General features: G+C 36.8%; 1 protein-coding gene across 1 annotated transcript in view; it reads right to left on the reverse strand.

Annotated features, from left to right (window-relative positions):
- The window catches only part of UNC13C (unc-13 homolog C), a 131,171-nt gene that overhangs the window by 27,158 nt on the left and 76,528 nt on the right, over positions 1–27,485 (reverse strand). The window contains exons 18-24 of the mRNA XM_063169652.1: positions 22,487–22,572; positions 8,271–8,397; positions 7,324–7,420; positions 6,743–6,886; positions 5,693–5,770; positions 2,207–2,284; positions 1,819–1,848 (exon numbers count right to left, since the gene is read on the reverse strand). Coding sequence (XP_063025722.1) covers positions 1,819–1,848; positions 2,207–2,284; positions 5,693–5,770; positions 6,743–6,886; positions 7,324–7,420; positions 8,271–8,397; positions 22,487–22,572 — 640 coding nt within the window. The remainder of the gene's footprint in view (positions 1–1,818; positions 1,849–2,206; positions 2,285–5,692; positions 5,771–6,742; positions 6,887–7,323; positions 7,421–8,270; positions 8,398–22,486; positions 22,573–27,485) is intronic.

The raw sequence follows: 27,485 nt of genomic DNA on the forward strand, positions 1-27,485 counted from the left end.
GTGTGGCACTGAGGAGATTAACAGCATTTAATTTTTCTTAGAATTAGTTTTGCTTCTACTGAAATAGGTCTCATTATTTTGCTGAAAATAATCTGACTTTTATGCCCTCCACAAGTGAAATATTAAACTGTTTTTTCCCTTCAAGGAAACTGCTTACAGATTTTACTGCTGGCTTTGTTTCTTTAAGTACCAGTTCAATAAGCCAAATTGGCCATTAGCAGTTGTGCCTTTGGAATAGTGAGGGGAATAAGTATTCAAACTGGAGGACAAACATTTTAGTGGCATCTTGATATAGGTGAAAAAAAATTGAATATGAATGTGCTTTCTTCAAGAAATTGCCTTAGAAGTCTGAATGTATTTTTAAGATCTTTTGTCTTAGATTGTGAATCAGAGATGCACTTAAGACACCTAGTGAAAGGATTATAGAAAATATATCCAAATTGTCTCCATGGGTTGCATGTCGCACCATATTTGTAGGAAATTCTGCTTTGATACTGTAACAACCTTAATAATTCATCCTCATTAACATCAAAAGGAAACCAAAAAGGATGAGAAGTCATAAGAACTTTTGAAAGAAAGTTGCTATGAAAAATTCCTATTTTTAAAAATATTATTATATAAGGCATTAGGAGCAAATGAAAAACTAATATTTTCTTGGGGAAAATGGGACATTTCTTGGGGAAAATGGGAATATTTCAGGCAAATATTCTGGTTGAAAATAATTTTATAGAAATAGATATAAAATGTGACTCATCTTTCCTCTGCCCTTGTCATTATCCTGATTTATAGTCATTTACATGTTTTCATGAATCATGGCATTAAAAATTAAGTTTGGATCCAAGACCTAATACAAAAGTACTTTGCAGAGAATATAAAAGCTTGGAGGACATGATTACTTGTAATATTCAGACAGGGAAAAGGGTATAATAGGAATCACAAAAACAGCCACTTCTGGATGATGAATATCTCTTTTCAAAGTTTGGTAGGAAATTTGCACTGACAAGGCTGCAGAAGTTTATTCCCTGTTATCTGGAGCAGCTTCAAGGAGCTGTTCCTGGCTCAGCAGACCCTCCACAGCCTGGAGTGACTCTGTGGGTGCATCTGGAGACTTCAGTTCCTTGTGTGGCATAGGGGACCCATCTCACCTCTGCAGGGTCCCACTGTGGATGTGGAAATATGAAATGCTGTGTTTTCCAGTTTTCTCCATATAGTGTGGCCACGTTAGATCAAAGTTTTGGGAATCTATCAAGCTACAGCCTCAAGAAGAAAAAGGATGATATATGCATAACTTATTTTTTAAAGCCAGCTACTGATAAAATGGGTAGGGTATTCATGTTCTAAACAATGCTTCTCAACAAGTAGACAGGACTTTTTCTATGGCTATGAAGATATGTTAATTTCTTCATCATGTTTCAGAACAGTGAAAGACTACAGCCTGGAAAGTACTGAAGCACTGTCTATGTCCTTTTGCTGTTGGAAAAGGACTTCAGGCTCTTTTAAATCTTCTGAAATGAAAAAGGGGGTAAAGCTGTGGATGTTTTGAACTGTTGAGTAACAGATTTTGGTGAAATGGTATCTTGAACCCTCAGATACTGAAAAGTGCACTTAAAATGTTTTATAGATTTTTTAAAACTCTGAAAGTGGCTGCATAGTAAAACTTCAAGTTTAGTGTCAACTGAATGCCCAAGCATAGCTCTTTTTGATTTTAGATCATAGGGAATTACACAGATGCATCAATGGAAATAAGTAGAAAATGTGGCTGTTTTTAGCCTTAGAAAATATGGTCAGGAATAATAAAAGATGCTTACTATCACAAACCTCATAAGAGAATCTCTCTCCTTCTTTCTTCTGCTCAGTGGATTGCAAGTCAAAGGCATTAGACAAAGACAATGACACATTACAGACAAAACGTACCAATACATAAAAAGCAAAGTATAGTCCAATACAAACATTGAAATAAAGCTGGCACTACAGATTGCAACACAAAACACCCAGTGCTGATAAAACATTACAGATCATTAGCATGTGTCTGTGAAATAGTTATGTCATTCCAGTATTGTCAGGACAGTAAATAGGTCTTGTAGACTTTTTTTAAAGCATTTTGATTTTCTTTGCAAGTAGAAGTGAAAGCTTTGACTGGGTTGCAAACATGGTGCTAATGATCTCTTAGGAGCTTTGAAAGAACCAGGAAACAGGTATGACTCACCTCCTTCCCTCCCATGGACTCAAACATTTTCTCAAGCTGGACTCTTAATTGCTGAATGTTGTTCATCAAGATACAGGCCTACAGAGAGAGATCAAATGTGAGACTGTGCACAACCAATTCTTCAGCAGCCCTACATTCATAGAATTATAGAAACATTAAGGTTGGAAAAGATTTCTAAGCCCACTTTCACTGATACAGCTGTGTTTTTCAAGGAACTTCTGTCCACTGCTGCCTCTCTTTCCCCTTTAACTGACCCTTCTCTGCCTGCTCAGCCTGTCACTGCCCACTAAGGGCACTGCTGCCCCACAGGGAACTGGATTCCATCTCCCTGTCACCTGGACAGGTTCCAGATCCCAGAATTTCACATCCTGCGCAATCCCAGGTAATTTCTAGTCATACCTAGTACAGTTACATCTGGTGGATTAATGCAAGTAGCACATCATCATCCCATGGAGAGCAGAGGCAACAATGATCTAAGTGCTTTGGCAGGGACTGCAGGAAAGGCGTTGCCACACTGCTTGCTAGCCCCAGTCTCTGCAGAAAACTGTGACAACACTGTAACCCAGCTAATGGCTGATGCTTAAGTATTTGAATAAATCAAGAGGCAGTTCTGTTAATAACAGAATGATATTTTAGAAATCTGCATTTTTGCATTACTTGAAAAGCTGATGAATAAACTAGGTAATAGAACTCTGTAATCATATTATTTTAGTCTAGAAATGTTGCTGTTTAAGCTAAATTTTTGAAGGCAGAACACTGTGCAAGAGGGCCACTGTGCAAAAGACAGCAATTTCTGTGTTCATATAAGGTTAAAAGTAAGACATTAATAAAAATAAGGAGCTAGTTATAAAAATAATGGAAGAAAGAATCTATTACTAGACTCTTGTGTACTGACATAACTTTATATGATGGTTTGCTATGGTGCAGATGAAGCAATCAGACAATACTTACCAAAAGAATTGTAGGTGGCCAAGGCCAATGTGTTCTAGTGTGTGACTGGACTAATTTCGACACTAAGGAAATGCATTTCAGTTAAGACGTGTACTTTTTTTCAGTCAACAAGATGGTGATGGAATTATTACAATGATTGATACTCATTTGTACCTTTCTAGTTAATAGCATGTTCCAATGTAGAGCTGAAGCATGATGGGCTCAATAACATGATTTAGCTTTAATTATTAATACATTACTGTCATAGGAATTTGGTGTCAGAGTCCTTCTCAACTGAAGAAGAAAAAGAAAAAAAAGAGATTTGGTCTAACTTCTTACTACTTAGATTTTTCCTTCCCAGTGAAGCGTGCTGCTCCTCCTCCTACAGAATGCAGCTGGCTTTGTGTAGCTGAAATGTCACCTCTTTGCTCAGCTCTTGAAAAAAACCCCCTTCTACTTGTTTGTCTACCTTCCATTAATTTACAATCACTAAGATTGCATTCTCTTTTCCTGTACTATCTCCTGACTTCTAACAAAGGAATTATTTTGGAAATTATCTGCAATATCACAAATCAGTAATTATGAGAATTATGATTTGTGATGGGGTATATAAGTAGCTGAATATAACATCTTGTTCCTTTTGTTCCAAACAAATGCAACTACCTTTGGCAATACACTGGAGCTATGAGAGAAACACTTGACAGAAAAGCAGTTTCAAAGTTTGCTTTGAGGCTGGCTCAGGTGGCTCTTTCAGAGCCTAAGCCTACCTTGGCTCAGTGAAAAATTTGCTATTGTTGTCAGGTAAAGAACATTACTTAAAAATATTCTCATTGTATTTCATTATCTCCTACCCTTCAGAATAGCCTGTGCAGCAGTTTACAGGAATCAGACAGATGCAACAGCAGGAAAAAGAGGATGGCAGGTACAATAGCATAACCCATATTTGTTTGTAAATGCTGACAGGAGGTGGAAGATAAGAGGCTGTTTATACATTAGATAAATACCTTTATGAAAAGCATCTTTGATATGCTTTTATTTGAACAGTTTATATGCACATTTTGTAGTGTTTAGTTAGATTACTACAAGTATTAACTTGAAAAAGAATGCCAAATCTAATTTGAATAATAAAAAGTATTCATTTTAATCTCTTCTATTAACTTTATTGCAGAGGAACATTTATTGTAGCTGAAATTACCAGATCAAATGGATTTTTATTAAGATAAAAGTATGTAAGACAAATTCTGTTAAAAAAAGTTATGTCCATCAAAGGCATTTGATACAATACTTTATACCTGTTCTAGTGGAAAGTGTCTCTGCTCACAATAGAGGGGTGGAAGGAGATGATCTTTAAGGTCCCTTCCAACCCAAGACACTATTTAATTCATAATGAGATTAATTTCATCTAAAGCCTTAATAAAGATAGGTATTTGAGAATGACTTCAGAAATTATTGCGAAATTATTCACTCTAATAATTAAAACCTCCCACTGAATAGGCCAAAGGACTGCACAAACAGACTTGACTATTCAGTGCTTTATTCGAACTCATTTCTTCATGAAAGCAGTGAGCTTTACTTAATATTACCATTAAATTCATAGGAACACTCAATATTTGATATTTAGCTGCAGTAGATGTCTTTCTAAATCCTATTATTGTGTGTATGTTGGTGACCTGTAGACCATGACACTGGCCCTAACTATACAGAGCACTGGCAGATGTCATGGCCAGGATGTGACACAAGGACAAGGAGATCTGAGACGGGCTGAGGGCTGTACCATTGGAGGTGAACAGTGTGAGGATGGGGCTGCAGTTATTGATCCAACTGCAGATTGGTACAGCTGAACAAAATACTACCAAATACAACAGACATACTGCTAAAAGCTGCCTGCCATGGGAGAACTAGCTTTGATTGAATATCAATAACATTGAAAAGCCAGTTCCCAAGAATACTTTTCCTTGGTTTTGTTAAAGTATTGAAAAGGTTTCCATTTGCTCAACTACATCTTTAGTGTCCATTTCTCATTTATTTCTGAGTCCATGGCAATCTGGTCCTTCATTAGGGACTCCCTTGTAAGCAGTGAGGCAACAAACAGCACAAATTTTCTCCTCCCCTCTGCAGGGCTAATGTACAGTGAGCAGCAGCAGCAGCAGAAACCCCTGCACACAGGGAATAGGGAGCTTAGAAACTCTCCTGTGCACAAACTGATACAGAGAGGCAATGCCAAGTGAAAACCCTAAACAAAGACCTTGACTTCTGTCTGAGAAACAAGATGAAGATACATTCACCATGTTCACCACAGTATTAGGCTGTTATCCACTGCACGTTTGTAGCCATGTTGTAATTGTTTTATAACTTTAATACTGAAATTAACTAGGATTCTTAACTAATTTCACTTATTGCAGCTTTTTACACATCACAGTAAGCAGCTAGGAAAACATGCTGACCTCCCTCCATTCATGTTTTTTCATATAAAGAAGTGACTTCATTTTCAAAAAGTACAGTAAGTCATTTAAAGGCAATTTCTGAGGCAGAAAAAAGCCACAGCTTCTTACTCACCACATTTTCTTTATCACAATAGGAGCTGAAGTAACTTGAAATAATTGCAGCATACTGAACAAGTACCTTGTTGATAGTCTAGAAGAGGAGAAGAGTCTTTTAAATGGTGAATTTCATAATGTAAACCGAAAATAATAAAAAAAGGTTGTATAAATGATAGGTTTTACAGGTGCTTGCACACATAGTGTATTATATTTTTTAGATATAATATAAACAATCCTGTGAGCACATTTTCAATCCCTGCACAGCAGATGGTGGGTAGATCTAATTGTAAAGCAATCTTCAATAGCAGAGATAGTTTAATTTTAGCACTACTGTTTTTGAGAAGCACTGAGAACTCCTCTCCTTGCAATGTACCACATAATTAATAGAACAGTAGCAAGCTCAAAAAATCCTCCAGGGTGACAATACGTAGACTAGAAATATAATGGAAATGTAAGACAAAAGGAGCACTGTTCAAAGCCTGGCAATATGAGTTACCTTACAATAATCATGTAAATAAGAACCCTGCAAATGGAGAATTGCTGCAATGAAAGAACAGAATTAAATGTAAATGTGAACTTTTCTGAAGCCAGCAGGACTATAATGGAAATTCAGAGCTTGTGAGGAAATGTAACTATCCAAACAGAAAGCTGGCAGAGTTGAGTTTATCAAGCAGCAGGTGAATAACTACCACATCAAGACTTCAAACAAAAATACTTTATTGCCATACCTTGACTTTTTCCTTCACTTGCACTGCATAATTAGCTAATTGCATTTTACTGAATGGAACTGCAATTGGTTCTTAGCAAGATAACGATGCATACATATGTGTATAAAAAACATAAATGTGAAATCTCAGAGAGGATAGAACTTCTCAAACTGGTAAACCATTTTGACAAAGTAGACAAAACCCAGCCTTAAGCCACAGACAGAATGTATTTCTTAGGATCCTAATCAGGCAGAAAACACTGATTCTAAAAAGCATTGGAATCCCTTAGCTTTTAGGTACATGGCAACTCAGTGTCATTCTCTCTGAAGCTTAGTTGAGATGCATTGACTTTAACTTACCTTTGCAAATCTTCTCATTAAATGAGATAGTGCTTCTGGATTAGGACACTCCAATTTCCTAATAATCTCAAAGCTTTGATTGAGCTGTGTGAAGACATCAACCACAGAGCAGGAGAAAAGGGCATGATCTGATGTTTGCTGAAACTAGAGAGGAACATTCAAATGTTAATATCTGTTCAGAGATCAAAAATGCATTCATTGATTCTTATACTTGAAATTCATCCTAGAGTCATAAAAAGTAATAAAGGAAAAAAGAAGTCTCCCTGGTGATACTAAGAAATGTGTTTTTTTTCTTTTCTGATACTTTTGAATCTTTTAAAAATAAAATGAGAATTTTCTTTCATGACATCATTATCACATCATAGGTTAATGAAATGATACCATAGAATGAATTCTGTGGGGATTTAGGCAGAGGGAATTAGAGGGAATTAGAACAGGAATTTCTCTATAAGGTATCTTCCAAAAGTTGTTATCTCTTGAAGTCTAAGAAAAATGTTGTGGGACCAAATGTACTTCTGGTTTTGTAATAATGTATGTATTGATACTTTATTTATTCTTTTCTTTAAAAAGTAAGGGCTCACCCCATCCTTTTTGTCTCTTTCTAGTGCTCCATGGAGAAATTCCATTGAGACATCCTCATTTTCATCCAGCCACTGTATGACAAATGGTTCAAACCACCTGAAAATTAAAAGCAATTTTGTAAAGTAAAGTAGGTAGATTTCATAAAGAGGAGAAATCTTATAATACCCAGCAGTTCAGCACCTTGTGTTTTCAGGTATGCTGTAATTGCTAAAGACTTCAACAACTCTGGAAAATTTTTTGTCACCAAAATGCTGCAGCTACCAAAAGGCTTTTCAGGCTTAAGTTTCACAATACTCTCACTGGTGTACCCTGGTGATATAAAATTAGGAGTAGCCAATTCTCTACCAGTGAAGCATGGTAGGTATGCACCTTCTATCAATATTGGCTCTTTGGTAACATTTATTTTTATTTGCATATAAAATAACTTGTATAGAACCTTGTTTTAGTAAAAGTCAGCTGTTTAAACCATCTCAGTAAACCAGCAGACTTGCAGAAGATTAAGGATAGCTCGGATACAAGGACAGGACTGAATATATTTATTGCAGGGAGACAGGTGAAAACAAAACCAGTCGCTGAGTACAACCTGACCCATTAAGAATTACTTCAGTAGAGTATCCTGTTAGCATTACAGCTTTATCCAAATTTGGTTATAAAACAAATGCAAAATCACTTTCCTCAGACATTTTCCCACCAAAGCATTTTGTCATTTTGTCATCTCTAAAGACCTGTAGTTACAACAACTGTAGAAACCTATGAAATAGCTAATTGCACATTTAACACCTGGACCCTTTCACTTGATAGAATGAAGAATTAAAGAGAAGGAAGTGCAAAAATAGTTGGTGCTACACACCTTGAGATCTCGCACAAACCTGAGCATAAATATTTGACCAAAATAAACCCTACATGAAGCCCAGCCTCATAGAAACCTCCCCAAAACAGCACTTACAGAGAGTATTCAGGCACTGCATCCTTGAAAGCAGAGAGCTCTCGCACATATTCATTATAAAACCATTTCACTTTGAAGTGCAAATTCATATAATCTGTGCTTTTGCATAATCGCTGCTTTTCATGTTCTGTAATAGAAGGAGTGGAAATAAAAGCACTTAATAGCGTTCTAACAGTAAATAACATTCTTGAGCCTCAGTGCACTGCTGACATAATAACACAGGACTTGCATTTTAAAGCATAATTGGTTTGATTTTTGTCGATGTAGTAATACCCAGCATTTCAATTTTCAGGATCTGAGTACCCTTAGGAAAAACAAAACAAACTAAAGACCAGTCCACAAATGAAGCTTCTCCCATCTCTTCACTGCAGTAAGAAAAACCCCACAAATTTGATGACTTCCCCTTCTTTAGATCCTTCTTAGGCTCTTACAAAATGGTTAGGAAGCTTTTGTGTGCCAAGCTAGAAAAGACAACCATAACTGTGTAGTAGCCAGAGGAAGTAACAGCTATAAATGCCAGTCCTACAGGAATCTGTGAAAGCTGCATTTATCAGAGTTAAGAAAAAGAAAGAGGAGAAAACTCCACAGCTCTACAGGCATCTGATTTATGGCACAAGTTGAGAAGATGGTTTAACAGCGTTTTTGAAATTTTTCAAATGGACTTCACCTTCTCAGTGTCCTCGTGTTTTCCACATACTGAATAATCAGATGGAGGTGGGTGGCAGAAATCATGCAGCCACCTGTTACCACTTTCTGCATTTTTAAAGTCTGATTTAATTTTTTTGGAACAAATGTCCATCTTCCAGGATTTTGATCTTCTTTTAGCTTGTACCCTATGCTCTGCATTCTTCACCCAGCCACCGCAGACCTGGACAGCTCCATTCCTTCTCTCTTTATCCTTGCTCAAATCTTTCATTTCCTTCTCCTTCAGCATGAAACCAGGGATCCACAAGTTTTGGGCAGAATAATCATACCTTTGTTTACTGCTCACAGCTTCCTAAAATCTCCACAGATCTCATTTGTCTGAGATGTCATGTCACTTGCACATTCTTCCTTCCCTAAGCAAAAGAGCAATTTCTTTTCCCAGCTCCCTTAAAAAATGGCCTAATACAGGCACTCAGCAGGAATTATGCTCTTGTGTAAATATTAGGTATTAAGAAGTTACCAGTTTCAAACCTCCTTTTTGCTCCTTACTTCTGCTTGCTTTGCAACACAGCATTGTACAAATCTCATATATTTGGATGGGAACCTAATTTTCTGTAACAGCAGGAGCATCTCATCCTCTGTCATACACTTGAATGTAGCATTGGATTGTCTGTCAGTGAAAATGCACTGTGAATGACACATTCTGTGTTTTCAGATCTAGCCAGTTACATTAAGGAAGGAAATATTCAGTTTTATTATTATGCCAAATCAGCACTCCAGTAGCACACCATGCCATCCAACAAGTGTTTCAGATGTATTTTATTATTCAGTGAGTTACTAAGTTTTGTGCAAATCGACTTATAAAGTGCCCCTGTGGGCTTTTATTGCCTTTTTAGCATTGCAGTAGCATTTTCACCTTCACTGCCTTTCCATCACACTCAAGAAAAATCACTAAATCAGTTTCTGTCTAAATATTGCATTTATTCATGTTCATGCTACTTGAGAGTACTACAAACTCTCCCCAGAACAGTATCACTGTAACTAGCATTAAACAGGACCACAGAGAGAAAGATGTTGCCTTCTATCATGGTTCTGAGGAATCATTTTTTTTAGGTAGCAGGTTTTTCATAAACTAGTACAGAAAGCTAGACATTTGCTCTATAAAAGGTATTCTTACAAGGTAGACCAGCCTTTCACTGACAAAAATGATGTTATTTCTATGAAATCCACTGCACATCTGCTGCTTAAGTCATTGTTATAAATCTGTCCTAGATTGCATCCCAAAAGAATGGAATTTCTGAAATGAATAGCACTTTTTTTAATTCAAGCTTTCAATAAATGGGTTGCTAGATCATACAATGTAACTTGTGAATGTTTGTTATAGTATCACAAACCAAAGAAATGCTTATTTCAATTTTAGAAATGAGCTACTGCCACTAATTGGCAAGCTTGTCCAGGAGGATGCAACTTACACATACCAATGACTAATATTTTCTTTTTAAGGTTAAGGTTTATAATACATTAAAAATGAGCACAAAAGTAATGCAGGAATAACTGAACTTTTTTCTGCAGGCTTTTATGCCTTGTAGAGAATATTTGAAGTCTCCAAGGATATTACTTGGAGAATACATATAAGTGAAAAATACATCCAGAATCCCTGACATGAATGTATAAGAACATCATCTGTTCTCTTTCAACAATGTCTGACCTATATGGTAGTATTTCTAAGTCAACATTTCTTAGAAATACTACCATATAGGTCAGACATTGTTGAAAGAGAACAGATGTACCTCAAAATTTACGCACAAATATATACTATGTGAGCCTTCTGTCAAGTTTTGAAAATTTTCTACAAATCTATTTTCCATAATCAGCAAAGACTTCACAGGACATATGAGGTCCTGTGTATCCCTGCATTTTACCTCTTCAGTTCATATAAACTAAAGAAGGGAGCAAACAGGTGCCCAGATGAGTCAGCAGTGACAGTTTTAACTGGATAATAGATGGGTTTATCCATGGCAACCATGGATTTTGGTTGCAAAGTGCAGCAACATCACTGTAGGTGTTCTGAATTTAGATCAGGACCAATAGATTGCTTCCTTAATTTCTGAACATCTTGCACAAGCTAATATAAATGTGAGCACAGGATAGCTGGATGCATTTTGGAAATCTGTGTCTATTTTCCTGGAGAGAAAGCTAGTGCCATTTTTTCCTATACAGACATATCCATTTTGGGCTTTCTGGAAGACAGATGTAGTAGCTGCACAATATAACTTTTTTTGAAAAACTCTACTCTTGCTTTGCAAAATTATTATCCTACAGAGTCAGTCTGGCACTAAACCTGCCAGTTGTGTGCAAATGTGCTCTCAGGAGAGATGATAACAGAAATACCTGACCATTCTCATAACTGATTCTAGGTAAGGAAATCTCCAGTATAGCAAACCTAATGCTGATAATGTTTTTTATTTTGTGCTGCTCCTTTTCTGACACATTCCTCATAGTGCAGCATATTTTTAATAGCATCTACTCATCTAATAAGTTTCATAAAGAGGTCATGTTCAGTTCCCATGCTGGCATATGCATATCACTGTGTCATGCATCAATGAGAAAATACTGATAAGATTCTTGTAAACTGATAAGATTCTTGTAACATCTGTAAATTTAGTTGTGTGTATGGGGCACTTCAGCTACTTTTGGGAATTGCAGATCCAGCAAGTGTAACTTTTTTACATTGTTGATGCCACTTGGGGTAGGGGGGGAACATCTCCTTAGGGGTGATGCTGTAATGCACATGTGCTTTTACAACAGGAACTGTCACTGCAACCACACTGAAAACTGAATGGAATTGTTCCATCTCACTGCTACCAATCACAGAGATGGGAATCCCCTTAAGGAGACCTCCAGTAAGCAACAGCACTGAAGGAAAAGAGATAAAATCTGCTCCAATGTTATTTGTATACTCAAGAATGAACAGATATTGTTTTTAAAAGCTATTACAGGGAATGCATTAATACATGGAAAAGAACTTGGTGTGTGATGCAATCAGCACAGCCCTGGTTATGCTGTATCAGGCATGTAATTTAATTGCAGGCAGCAGTTCTTTTAGAGAAAAATTTATAAAGAAACATAACAGGAAGGATTATAATCCAAGGTACTTTCCTCACAGGCCTAACCAAACAACAGTACTTTGGAATAATGCTTGAGTTTTTGTTCGTTTTCCAGCAACTGCTGAAGAAAGCTGGGAAGATTTTCTTAAAACAACAAATAAAAGTCATAATGATGACTCACTAAGCAGAAATATCTACATGACACTAAGGACATTATCATTTAACAAACTGGAATAGAATCTTGTTCACTGCAGAATCCTTTCTTCTTTTTAACCTTGAGGTAATAACATCACTCTGAGTTTCCACGTAATTTTTGATATGTATTAGTTGCTAAAAAAGGAAAAAAGAGTAATCTAAAAACCTTCATAAAAGATGAACATGTTAAATATTCAGATAATCAAATTGATATTTTGTTCAACTCTGATTTTCCTTATTTGGGTACAAAAACTCAGAGCAATTTTTTTTCTACAGCAGTTTCCAAGCCAATATTTTTGTAAAAACATATAGTTAAGCTGCCTGAAAGATTCTAATAATATGGTTTTAAAGTATATTTCAAATCTTTATGAACAAGAACTTCAAGGAAATTAGTCTGTAAAATTTAACAAATTGACTACATACACATAAATAGATTTTTCTAAAAAAACCAAACGTGTACACTTTTCAGGTTTTATAAATAATGTTCCAGGGATTAATAACTACTATAAAGAATATCTATGTGTAGTAAATTAATTTCATCACAACCAGCTTGTTTAACTGACATGCATTCTACTGCTCTACAGTTTATTAAACAGAAATGGTTGAGACTAAGCCTATGGGATTTGTGTTTGGATTAGCTGCAAATTTTCCCATCAAAACTCAGCTGTTATTCTCAACCATTGTGACATAATTCCATATTATTTGCAATAATTACCTACCAATCTTTCTAGAGACAGCCAGATGCTATCTATTTCTTCCAGAATTGCTGTTTCAGAAAACCTCCTATTTCCAAACTTGCAGTCATATAATGGGGAAGGGTAATTGGGAACACAAAACTGAGTACAGCTAGAGGAAGCAAAGCTCCAGTAAGGAATGATATGGATGGGGTATGCATTGGTATTCCTCCCTCTGAATCACTGTGGAAATGTTACACTGAATGATGCACCTCTGTTTTGGATAAAATCAAAAGTTAATGTTCAATGCACCTGATCCCAGTGCCATTTCCCCACAATACAGGAGCAGTTGCTATGCCACAGCCTCTTTTATGCTTATAGTGCTCTAGATTTAATCTCTATACTGCTGAAAGAAACCTGAAGCCTCTGATTGTATGAATGCAACAGCATACAGGCCACAAATGAAGAAAAAATTTAACTCATAGTTTGTCACTGATTTAGAAGAAAATGTTACGTTCCACTACAATCTCATCCCAGGATTCTTGTACTTTGCTAAAGGCAATGGAAGTCACCGGGTATTAACTGAAATACACAGTAGAACACAACTAATTGATAATAATGTATAATTTACATTAATTTTTATAATGTGAAATACTACTGACCTTTCTGAAAGGGCTCTTTGTGTCAAGTTGAATATAATAAACCAAAACCTGAAAAACTTCTGTCATTCCCTCTTTTTTCGATTACATTTATCTCTAACTCCCCTCTAATGCTCCTTTAAAAAATATATTGTATCTTTCACAACAGACAACCTTTTCTCTGCGTTTACTTGAAAATTTTTATCAAAATATCTTTGGACAGTTCACAAACATAATGGACTGTACCTGGAACATATTTGGGGGGTAATGAAGCTGTGCAACTGGGAAAATGAAGAAAAAAGAGACCAAGTACACTTATTAAGGCAAGATGCATAAATCAAGAAAGGCATTGTAGATCTTCTTCAAAGATTCCTTACTATGGAGTCATATTTCCTCCCTGGACAGAGGAGCTACTGGAGAGGGTCCAGTGGAGGCCACAAAGATGATGAGAGGTCTGGAACATCTCTCTTATGAAGAGAGATTTAGGACAGGAGCTGGGCCTGTTTAGTCTGGAGAAGGAAGAACTCATGGGGGATCTCATTAATGCATATAAATGTCTCAATGAGGGCACCAAGAGAAGGGTGCTAGACTCTTTGTGGTGGTGCCCAGCAACAGGACAAGAAGCAATGGCAATAAAACACAAGAAGTTCCATCTCAGTGTGAGGAAGAACTTTCCATTAAGGGCAGCAGAGCACTGGAACAGCTCCCAGGCAGGTCATGGAGCCTCCCTCTCTGGAGACATTCCAAACCCTCCTGGAAACATTCCTGCTCCAGGTGACCCTGCCTTGACAGAGGGGTTAGACTGGATGATCTCCACAGATGCTGGCCAACCCTGGAAATTCTGTGATTCTGTGACAGAGACAGGGAAGGAAGACAGGCTGTCATATTCTGAAAGGTGAGGAAGAATGCTCACTGTTCCTTTTTTGTCTTTTTGCCTGCAGTGGATGCTGCTAATCAATCCCTGCGTTACTGCAGTGCACTGTAAAAGCTGATGTGACATTGCCCTTTACATTCAAGGAGAAGCTCTCCATGCAGGAGGCCGTGTGCTCAGTGCTCTGCTTTGCCTGACATTTCACAGCAGGTGCAGCAGAGCTCAGGGGCACCTGCTCGGTGTCAGAAAAGGCAGAGATGTACGTGGTTCCTTGGGAGAGATAAATGTCTCATGGGAACTTCAAGGGCATCAACACCAATGTCATATACTACTTAAGAGATGCAACACATAATATCACGAGGGATGTATGAACCTGCTAAAAACTACCCTCTCTTCTACTCTAAACGTTGCATTTGACATTTTTAACCTACTGTGTTATACTGCCTAAGTGTTTCAGATTACTTAGGCAAATTAACTTTGATATTTTATTAACATTAATCAGTTGATTTTTTACTGCTTCTTTTTAGTCCTTATTACTTCTATTAGTCTCATCAACTAATTACTACTTCCAAAGCCAAATACTTCCACAAAAGTGCCAGAAAAGTGGATGGGTTATCACCAAAAGGGTAATGCAAGATGTGCAGCTTGATAATGCATAAACTTTCTCTGTTTTGCTTGCTGACAAGAAAAATGCCAGGAATACAAGTAAATGAATAAGATCAACCTCAGTACAAATTTCACCCTTCAATATTCTATCAGATTGAAATTTACATACCGTGATACTAAATAGACAATATTCAAAGAATAAACATTTGGAGACAAAATTCTGTATTGAATACAAAAAGAAATAAGCACTTACTTCCAGTGAGTGGAATAATTTGAACTGTGCTTTTTTACAGCTGATGGAATTCTTGCTTTGTATATTTATTGACCATGGAATGCATAAGGAAATGGAAGCTATAAATGAAGCAGAAGAAATAGTCCATCCTATCTGATATGATGATAATTAAAGTCCTAGTTCTGAAGAATATGATTGAAATTTCAAATACTTTGTACTGATATTTCAACATCTATTCAAAGTAATAAAAAAGAAAGTAATAAAAGTAACAAAAATAATGAAGTAATAAAAGAAGAAAAGTAATACTAATATAGGAATCCAATTTATATTGATTAAGCTCTCATAAAACTCTAATATGAATAAAAATTGCAAAACAGAGAATATATGTCCCATCCCTGGAAGTGCTCAAGCCAGGCTGGACTGGGCCCTGAGCAACCTGGTCTAGTGGGTGGCATCCCTGCCCATGGCATGGGGGTTGGAAGTGGATGATCTTTAAGGTCCCCTTGAACCCAAACCATTCCATGTTTTTATGATTTGATAGCATAATGCTTGAATCTGGGATGGAAAACTGAATAAAGGTAACAAAGAGCACTTCAATAGCATTGGAACGTAACTATTGAATACTCAGCTTTGCATCTTCAATGTAATTTTTGTGATAGGTTTCTTCCATCTACTTACTGCTTAATTTTTTAAAAAATGTGTTTTTCCATAAAGATCTGATTCTGTGCTCTTTGCCTCATCACTAGTAGGCAAAGTGAGCATAAAACCTTATCAAACAGGCATGCTTGCATTTTACAAGCAATTAGTAAAATGAAGTACAAACCAGGAAGAATCCAGCAGGAAGATAAATGCCAGGCTGCACTTAAATAATTACCTGTGTTCAATCTGGCTCTGCCTGAAAAGGGAAAACCAGAGAGGTGTTTTCTAATTCTCACCCAGCAAACTGCACTTAAGGCTTATTAAAAGATAATGTGGAAACAAGCAGTTTTAACAGATTTATCATATTCTCCTGGGGGTGAAGCAGTATCAAATATTAAAGTTTGGAACTAATGCACTTCCCCATAAGAGGAAATTGACCTCAGATTCTAGAGGAGAAAAAGACACAAGTAAAACTCTATGGAACAGTCCTGAAAGTAAAAGACTGAGAGTTCAATATAAGAAAACAGAAACTAGGAGAACAGCTGCTGTGTGAGGAAAACTTTAAAGCAGTGTCTTAGTAAAAATCGGCATGATTAAAAATAGCAAAGGTTGCTTGTTATTTTTGATTTTCTTTAACTTAAATATTGTATTCTAGTTGATAAAGAAAGGTATTTCTTTTCCAAAAAGCTGTTATTAGTCACTGTTTCTCAATGAAGGAAGTCCAAAATACAAGGGGATTCATTGTGTGATTAGCTCACAGAATGCAGGAAGAGGTGCAGTACCTACATTCCACCGCTGCAGTGTGAGAATTATGCAGCTTCACTCTGACAGAGATAAGGGGAAGAAACCCCTCGAGAGAACAAAAGGATAAAAGCTTTCCCCTACCAGCAGATGCAGCACTGCACTAAACAATGCTGGTCCTTTAAGGGACTGTCTGAGAGGAAAAAGTCACATTTTTGCTTAGAGGTTTTGCTTGTTTGGGGTTTTTGTTTTTCTTCCCCAGCCATAAAATTAGTTCAGACAAAAGATATAAGTCTAGCTTTTGTAAAAACATGAGATGGAATAAAGTGGTATCATCTTGGTGATAATGAATTGTAATCAAAGACAATAAGAAAGAAGCAGCAACATATTCTTCTGGGTTGAGATATCTACAAACTCTGGAGGAGGTCTTGCCTGCCCTTGCTGCTACAGGTCGTACACAGCCCATTCAGCTGATCAAAACACTTCTCCCTGCAGCTCACTCATTTGTGGAAAGGGCAGGGCCATGTGAGCTATAAATAACCTGTAATTATTAATCAGTCATAACCTATCCAACATGGTGGTACCAGTATAAGCTGACTAACAAAAAATTGCCTTTGTCACAATTAGGCAATGTTCAGGAAAAGTTTATATACATTTTTTTTTATAGTAAATGATTACCTGGGTAAGAGCTAATAACAGTGTTTAAGAACAAGAGTAATAGTCATTGGTTAGAAAAAGAATAAATAAGGACACATCTATCATTATTTAATATATAGGACAATATACACTACTAGCATTGAGCAACAAGTTTAAGACTGAACAATGAAGACAGGCATTCCCTGATGCAATAATTTTTTTCTAGCAAATCTGGCAACATGCATACACCTACAGTCAGAGACAGAGAAACTTGAACTTACTAAGATTACTGTAGACTTGTACTGTGGTACTACTCATTGTTCTGATGGTGGTTCAATGTGTAAAATCCAAGAAAATGGGTTAGAGAACAAGGAAATTATAGATATAACAGTCTCAACTGCAAGGTTGTGCCATATCAGAGATCTCTGAGGTAGTTCCAAGCAAGATGATACAGTGCTACAGCACAATATGAAGAAGTATTAACTCAGCCCCTGGGAGCAGTTTTGTCCATTTCATCTGTCTTAATTACTGGGTCTAATAAATGCCAGAAAAATATTGTCATTTGGCATGGCTGTGGTGCTTTTTGGGCAAGCCTGGAGAGCTCTGCTTTGCCCTCGACAGGTGGATTCTCATACTTAGGAAGCTCAGCCCCTCAGGATGTACAGAGTGTACCTGCTGTTAACAACATCCCTGTCTGTTATGGTGAGTAAAGAACATTTCTAACTCCCCTCTTCCTCTAATCACAGCAACATGCTATCTTATCTGCCAAAGGAAGGTTTAACTCCAGCTGTAATCTCCTTGACTTTGCCTTCACAGACTCTCTGAGTTGCCATAGAGGACTCTTAATTCCTCAGGTGTCTGAAAAGATAAGCATGGAATACATTTGTTGAAAAGTGCCAATGCAGAAATGAGACTGAATAAAATAAAAAGGTTTTATATTTTGATAGTGATGACATCCTGCATTCTTGTGGATACTGCCTTCTTGTCCTTTATAAAACCTTAGTCTCACCTTCCCTCACCTCTGTAGCCTCCCTCTAAACCAACACTATATTCCATCTTAAGGAGAACTTTGTAAATTGTAAATTTAGAGTGAAAATAGACTTGAAATCTGCCACCAAATGGCGTGACCTTTCTCTGGGCAGCATTAGCCTTTTTTGGATTTTTCTATGTTGTCTCTGTGCTCTGTGCTCAGACCTGCCTCTTCTCTTTCAAATCACTTCATCAGTTTCTGTCATGGATGAAGTATCTGTCAGAGAATCAGGAAAATAATATTTCCTTAAGTACTGAAGACAACAGCAAACTTGAAAAGCAAACTTACATTAAATGCATAAAATGGTGGAATGACAATCTCCTTTTCCCATTTTTATAAGGCCTTTAGCATCTTAGCTGTGCAGGATGGAGACTGTCTGTTGCTGTTATTTACACAGTAGCCATCTAATTTCTCACCTAATTCTGGTCTTGACTTCTGGCCACTACCAGAATTAGATTATCATAGTAACAGCAATTAGGATGTTCTCTTTCTAAAAGACTGGATATTTTCAGACATTTGATCTGACCTATTCAAAAGTTAGAGATCTGAAAGATATGAGAAAAGAAATTTCTGAGGACAGAAAATTAAAAAAAAAAAGATACTTTGCAATTGTATGTCTAATCTCAGTTTACTACTCTCTCATCATCTTTTAACCTTTGCATCTTCATACTTGTAAAGAAAAAGATTTCTTGCCATATGAAATCAGTAACACATCATATGCGCTGTTGGTAAAACTCTCTGTTCTCATTTTTTTGCAGCATAAATATGAAATAATTGGGGGATCAGAGAGTACAAAAATATTACCTTCCTATAAGATCAGATGTTTGTGTAAACTAAACGCCAAACAACAATCTATAATGCATCATGCAAACCACTGATGCTTCATGGACAGCCTGCAAAGAAGGACAAAAAACTTCAAAGAGCCCAAAATCTAATGAAGACAACACTGAAACAGAAGCATGTGATACCTTTTTCATGCAAAATCTACGCATGAAAATAATCCATTAAACCAGAATAAAGGAATATAACTAGTGTGAACTCAATTTGTTAAAGTTTGCATAAAACTTTTAACACTATCCAAAGGCTAAACATTTTAATTAACCTCAATTGGAAGAAAATCTAGAATGAAATTATGAACTCAATACCAGGTTTTAGTATAGTTTGTTTCCAAGGCATGTCAGCTTGGCACAGCGTAGCCCTGATCTTGGCAGCTGTGCAGACTGAACTGTGCTTTGGGATGGCCTTTCGTCCCTCACCAAAACCCTGAGCAGTTCCCCCAGTGCCAATTTAGTGCCCTGGTACTCTCACGACGTGGCTTTGCTCTTCCCTAGCCAAAGGCCTCTGCCATGGCAGCTGCTCTCCCCCGACTTCTCCCTGCCACAGCAGAGCCTCCTTGCTGGAGTGTCCTCCGAGGACCAAGGGAGGAGAGAAGGCAGAGGGTGTGTGGCGCCAGCTGGTGCCTCTCACTGGGCTGCTGGGCTGTTCTCCAAGAGGATGTGGGCAGAGGGCGCTGCTGGAGAGCAGCAGCCCTGCAGTGCACACACCCCTGAGCAGATCCAGGAGGGATTCAGCTGCACAGGGAGAGGAGAGAGCCTGAACAGCCTTTTTGAACCGTGCTCAGGAAAAGGGAAAAACAATGGAAAGTGGATGCTCCAATTTTTGCTGTCTTGCTGGTTCCTGAATTTAAACTAATGTGTGTGGCTGGATATATTTGTGAATACAAAAAAGTGGGTAAAACCAGAAACAGGATCTTGGATGAGCTAATCCAATCTTTTTTATCACATGAGGAATCCTTTTGCAAACAATGCAGAACCAGTTCATTGCTTCTTGATTGGATGCAGAAAGGAATCAACTTCATAGCACAAAAGATGCTGCTTCAGGAGATTAATACTAAATTAGAGTAGGGAAAGATTTCAATCACAGCCCTGGACACTAGGTATGAACAGATGGTAGCGTATGTTAATAACTTGGAAGGCGAGAGTGGCATGGCAGAATGCAATGCATTTTAATGAACTCCATTAAAACCATGAGGACCAACTGTGAACATATTTAAGAGCTTGCTTCTAATCTTATAGAATCTAAAGAAAAAAATATTATTGCCCTCAACAACTGAGTTAAACCCCGTTTGCAGAATATCTATTGAAAGAATTCACAATTCAAATCCCAGCAAAGCTGGGTAGAGGATCAGTATACTGATCTATATTTTTTTACTAGATTTATTGAGGTTCCTGCTTAGGAATGAAATCATAGAAGGTGAAATTTTGTATATTTATAATAATTTATACTAATTTCAAAATAATAACTTATACTAATTTAATTTTCCTTTAATTATTATTTATATGCAGGAACTGTTTCACTAATGATTCTGGGAGCAGTTTAGAATTCCTAATGCCAACAATGGCATTTACTCTCCTCAGAAAGTCAGTATCCACAGCAACACAGAAATGAGACCACATTCAGGGGCTGGTCTGGAACATAAAAGTCAAATGCCTTCTACATTTCTCTCTGCAGAATAAGGATTAATATTAACATTAAAATTTATTTTAAAATCCTGATTCAGTCCTAACATCCACATTTTATATATTGTACAATTAAATCTTTCTTATGAGCTTCTTGTTCTATTCTTTACAACCAATAAACAAGCCACGACTTGTTCTGAAGCTGCCTTTTGAGTGATCAGTGTGCTCTAATGAACAAATAGAGTGAGTGATGTTTTGTGGATTATTTCTTTGCAGTGCAGAATGTTTATAGTTCAATGGCTAAAGCCCTGGGTGCTCATGTGGATGGATGTCCATGTGCAGAGTATAACTACACACCCAAGGTCATGAAGTCGTGGCAGTTGGTGACTATTAGAAATCCTCAGTAATCTGTGCTGCTATCTGTAAGGGAATCACAACACTGAGTTACTGAACAGCAGTTTTCTGATAGCTGCTCCTGACTGACAGCCTCTCCAGACAGAAGATTCCCTGATGACACCAGGATTATGCTTTAAGTGAAACCAGTGGCTTTCACATGGTCTTCACATTTCTCAGCTCTTGGAAACTTTTGCTTTCACTGATCACTCTTAAAGGATGATCTGCCTGACATCCCTTCTCAAACTTGCATTTCTGATTCACTCTGACATGACTACAGAACAGCACTTTGAAACAATAGTTTGAACATCTCTTCTCCTACCCACATATAAGATGTCTCATATCTTCTGTTGTTTTTGTACATATTTTCATTACCTTCCTTCCTTTCTGCTCTGCTTAGTAAGGAAGTTCCACATTCATATAACACAATTAACAAAATAAAGAAACACACCAGCAGAGGAACAAAACAGTTCTTCCACCAATAGCCATTCTAGCCACTCATCTTTTTACTTCAATTATCATCATGAAAATCTGCCATGCTATCAAGAGCACCACTGCACTGATATTATCCCATTAGACATTCTGGAGAGAATAATATAGAAGTGTATCTTCAAATATTTGGGTTTTTTAATCCTTTATGCCTGTTGAATTGCATTGTTTTTAAAATTGAACCTCATGTGTTTTTTCTCACCCTTTTTAGACTTACTCTGTAGTTATTAGCAGACTTGACTAAAGACAATGCCAGTTTCATGCAGGTATTTTTACTTGGTTTGCTGCAATAACTATATTTTATTGTGTGTTTGAAGCCATTAGTTGGAGACAATCTGCTATATAGCAAAACCCCATATATTTTAACAATGGTTAACCACAATATCTTAAGAGATAAAATGAAACTGTATTTGATTCTGCTGGAACTAGAATGAATACATCCTGCCTTTTGAACACAAAAAGATTTAATTATAAGTGTGTGCTTCCTCCATAATTTCATTCCACAAATGTTCCTTATGGGCAAGTTAGGAAATTTCAGCTAGTGAGAAAAATCGGAATATCTACAGGGCTCTCTAGCAAACACATGTGGGTCTCTTTGGACACTGAAGGTTTTTATCAGATCTAAGAAGCAGCATTTCAAATCACAATTCTTTTGTGTTCTTCTTTCACAGATAACTTCATATATTCACAGTGAAATGATTTGATTCCTTATAACCCTTCTTTTTCACTAACTCACAAACATCTTAAACAAGTACACCAGAAAGCTCTAATCACACAAAGAAATCTCATGCCTGGTATCACTTACAGTGGAAATCAGTCTTGCTGAACTCACTAGTGAAATTAATAGTTTGTTCTAATTACCTTCCAGAGCATATTTCATGTCCTGGGCAAACAGAGTCCACATGATTTCAGCACTGATTTTTCCCATGTTCAGCTCTTGAGGGAACCTGCAATCAATCACATCACATCAGTTCACCTGCTGCTAGGAATGATGTTACAGCTGCACAACAAAAAGGCAAATATTTCCACAAAATAATTGCCCTAGTATGCACTTACTGTATCTTATGTTCTGTAACAATTATATAAACCATCCAACCTTCAAATAAAAACTTCCTTCATATGACATTTTAAATCAAGAAACATTCATCTATCTTGCAGATGATTCCTCAACTTTAGTTAAATCAGATGGCTTAGGAAGAACATGAAACAATTGGCTCAGATGTTTAGCAGCCACAGGTTTTCCTTAATTCCCTTTTGACAGTGGAAAAGAGTGAAGCTGTCTGTGAAGCTATATTGGTTTATATACTCACAGAATCCAATTCACTCAAGACTTCCACCTTGATGTATGGATAAAATAACAAAGACTATAACAAGTAGTGAAATGCAGATTTAGATTCAAAATTTTAGATTTGGTCTCATGCTTCATGTCATCTTTGAGAAATCCTTTTTAGATACTTTCTGCTGTTATCAGTTAAGTGCTTTTACACAAATTTTTCACAGATCCCAGCTGCTTCTTATTCAGTGCAAAAGAAACGCCTTGATCTTTGAGTTACCATTTTCACTGTTAGCAACTAGCAAAAGCTGGCATTTTAGTGATCAACACTGTGTTTTTGTCACATTTTTGTTTTAAAAAAAGAGCTGTCCAATGCAGGTGTGGAACTGATATTAATAAGAGCCATTCTCAGGACACAGAGGCAGAGCCAGCAGGTCAGGCAGATGAAGAGCAGAAAGTAGAACCTAGAACCTCCCACTGGGGTAAAGCAGTTGTTTATGGCACAGGGATGCAGTGAGAGCCACACAAATCACCCACAGTTCACCAGGAAACATAAAATAAGGGAATGTATTAATGAGGAAATACACAGAGCTGTGTGGCTTTTGTGTGGAGGTTATTAACACTATACACTAGCAGAGAATTAGATACAAAGTATTTTGACCTTTTTGTAAAGCACTAATCAAATTCAGAAAATATTCCATAATAATTTCTGTAAAAATGTAAGATTTTTAAAGGTCTTGTTGACATAGAAAGAATGAGAATTATGTGCAACTTTAAAGTGGTAGCAGTAAGATCTAAGTAATGTATTCATTTTAGAGACCTATTTGACCCTGATCACATCTGCAAAGAAAAAGTACTTAAACAGCTCATTAGCTCTGCCACTTCAATAGGAAGCAGTTGCTAGCTCAGTTCACTGAGCCCTCTTTATGCTAATGACTGCTCAATTAAAGAACTTCATATTAATTCTATTACCACAAAATTAATTTCTGTTCAAAAACTGAAATGTATTTCAACTGTCTTAACTTCTTTACCTCCAATCCACTCTGAGTTCTTTCTTAGCACCAGACTTAAACTTTGATGGTGTGGCTCTGAGGAAATATTTAACAGCTGATTTAATATTGACACTGTCTTTTGAGCATATTGCAAGGCTGGCCATAAAGCAAGGCTGGGCCTGATAAAAATGCACTTGTTTGATTAGTGATAAATAGATTTGTCCATGCATTTTAACTTGTGAAAGCACACACACACACAAACTGCAATTAGCAATGTTGATTAAATTAGTTCAACACATCCCACCTGGCTTCAGTTAGGTGAAGTCTAAAATTGGTGCCAGTTTTTATGCCTCAAACAGACTGGTGGGCATTGCACAGCTGCCAGTCATGGGCACAGGGGAACTACCAGGGGTGTCCTTGCAGTTTACTGTATGTGAGAAGTGACAAAGCCAAAGCACAACAGAACCACACAGGACATTCCATATGCTAAAGATAAATGGTAACAGAAGCAGCTGTCTTATTAAAGGGAAGGGATAATCAAAGGTCAAATACTAAAGCAGCTATATAAGTATGGTATTTTGTATTATTTGTATTTTATCACCTTATTTTTAGTTAAGAAAACTTTTTCAAACTACTTCAAATTTTGATCCTTAAGGAGCAAAATATCAGAGAAATTTCTCATGCAAGTCTCTACACATTACATTTTCTAATCTTTGTAAAAACCATGTATTTTCACATTTTTCAGTGAAGCAAAAGGACAACCAGCAGAGTTCTGGTTGTGTCAGTCATTTAGCTGGCTCTTGCTACAGTTATAACTGCCTCACAGGCCATAGTTTTCCCAATTTCTATGTCATTCTTGGAACTATATAAAATCTCAGTTTATCCAGAAGAGTTATGTTGCCTGTACATTATCATATCTATGTATTTCCAAAAATACTAAATTGCATATACAAGACAGCCACATATATCTTCACTCTATTGATTTTAATTAAGCAAAAATTTAGTGAAAACAGTTCTCATTGCCTAGTTCTAATGAAGGGCAATATATAAAACCACAGATCAATGGAATGAAATTGAACTCAGCTTAAAAAAAAATGAAAATAATCAATGTATAAGTGAAACATATATAACCCCCAAAGCATTTATCCCAAACAGTACTGCATGTCTCTAGTTCAACCCTAACGCCAGAAAATTCTATCATGACAATTAAAAATGCTTTTTCATAATTTGTGCTGCCAAATCTCCAGTCTGCTACATCTTGAGAATATCAAGGCCTCTGAACCTCAGATGCACTTTCCCAGAAAAGCTCATATTCCATACTTGGTGGCTAAGTCTCTTCCAGGTGCTAAATCTCACCAGTCCTAGGGGGAGAATACATTCAGTTTTGTGCTGTGCATGCAGCAGGAAGATAGATCACACCATCTGTGGAGGGCTGGCCATGGCCTCTGCTTCACTAACTCTTAGAGACAAAAGTTTTATTTGATTTTGGAAAAGATGTATTCCATTTAAATGTGAGCAAAGAGCTCATTTATTCTTACATTTTGTGCTTTATCTTCCATCTATCCAAAGCTTTATTTTTAACACTCCTTTCCCTGAATGAAAAATAATGGGCAAGACAGGTGCTGTATATAGTCCATATAACTAACCTGGTCTGTCAGTGTTACATTGTTACATGAGAAGCTGCAGTGGGTATGGGGAAAGAATGAGAACAGCTTCGTTCACAGGATAATGTTCACAAATTCAATTAAATCAGTGATATTCACATGCTACCACAAAGTGTAATTTGTAATGAGGAATATCACTGCATCAAGACACAACCACATCAGATACACTTTCTATCATGAAAGAAACATTCTAAAGTTGGCCTGATGTAGCCCAATTCATGATAGAATGTACTCTGATTTTTTCACTTCCATAATTTCTTTTCCACTGGCCTATATTTCATAACTCACTGACATGCAGGTTACAATTATGCTGTTTCTACAATATAAGTTACTATCCCCAACTTCTCAGAGGTATTAAACATCCTAGCTCCAGAAGCATGAGGAGATCTGCTCCTGCAGATTTCATGTGTTAGTCCTTTCCATACTGTGTGGAACACAATGTGATCACAGAGAAAACAGATCCTAACACTGCAAAGATCTGAGGAGCAGTAAAGAACAAATTTAAAAGTCCCATTAGAACTGTCTTGTTTCTTAAACTTATACTACAGTGACAACTGGACTTTTTTGAGTATATGCGCAAAAAAAAAAAAAAGGCAGGGGCTCAAAGTTTAGATCTTGCTTTCAAAACACAGAAGCATATTTAACTTGAAGGTTTTGTCCTTGATTTGATGTTCCTTTTATTAGAATAGATTTTTATTTTGATAGAAATTTCTCCTGCCTCACTGGATATTTAGAAGTGCCAGGAAGCCCTGGATTTGCCTGTGATTCAGGTTTCTAACTCAATTTACATTGTTTAACTATTAGAATGAAGATTTTATAACTTAAATAAATACCAGACCATGTTTTTCCCTCAAACTTGTCAAGTTTCTCATGTCATGTAAGAACTGCATGTTGCCCCCACACTCCCACTGGCTGGTCTGGTGTGTTCTGTCAGTGACTGCAGTGTTGCTGAGGCCATCATGTCATGTTTCATCTGGATTCATAACCTGATACAGTTCAAACTACTCCATCACAGTGTAATTTTTGCCTCTAAGGTGGATATAAAAATAGGGTTTCCAAAACTGGCTGAGGAATAGAATTCTGAGCAATATTATACAATTGTGAAAACTTTTATCAGAATGCTCTCCTGGGGATCTTCAGTTACCTCATTTCTAAAATAGGATGCAAATTGATGCAGGCTTGAATACTCCACTGAGACACTGCATGGCCATATATTTCTAATAAGGAGTAATATTTTTTGCAGGATTCTTGTTTATTCAAGTTATATTTCCCATTCATCTATTTTAACCCATTTCCTTTTCTGGGGTAAATGGGGGGAAAGAGGCTGCCTTACTGTCTCAATAGTTTTTACATGCTGCTTTTATGTTAGGAGAAGCTTTTTTTAAATAAAAATATATCCAAAGCAACTCTGAACAGTTTTTCAAGTTTTTTCCACCTAGAGTCTCTTCATCTTTTACTTCTGATGTCTCTACTTCTAAAAGAAATGCTATTCCCTATGTTCACTCTTTCACTTACAAAACAACAGCAAAAACCAGGGAGAAGTCAGAGACACAAGCTCTCTCCCTTAATCTGTCCCAATTCCGTCCACTCCTGATTCTCTCTTCACATCTTACACAATCATTCATCTGTACTTCAGGGAACCTGCTAATCCCCTTAGAGGAACTCTGTTCTTTATGCCTTTACTTTCTCCCTCAAATTTGTATAAAAATAGAGCTAGAACAATGTTTAGGATACTTAACCCATAATTACACTTGTTTAATTTCAATGAAGAGACTGAAATGAATCACATACATGTTTTTGTCTCAGTTATATATTTTACTGTATTATTTGTATAGCCTGTCTGACAAAAGGTTGAGCTTTCATTAATGGAGAAACTTGGCACCATGACATAAAAATGGAGTAAACAGGAAATGTTTTCTTTCCTCTATAGG

Source organism: Melospiza melodia, chromosome 15 (genome assembly GCF_035770615.1).
Source record: "Melospiza melodia melodia isolate bMelMel2 chromosome 15, bMelMel2.pri, whole genome shotgun sequence".
NCBI lineage: Eukaryota > Metazoa > Chordata > Aves > Passeriformes > Passerellidae > Melospiza > Melospiza melodia.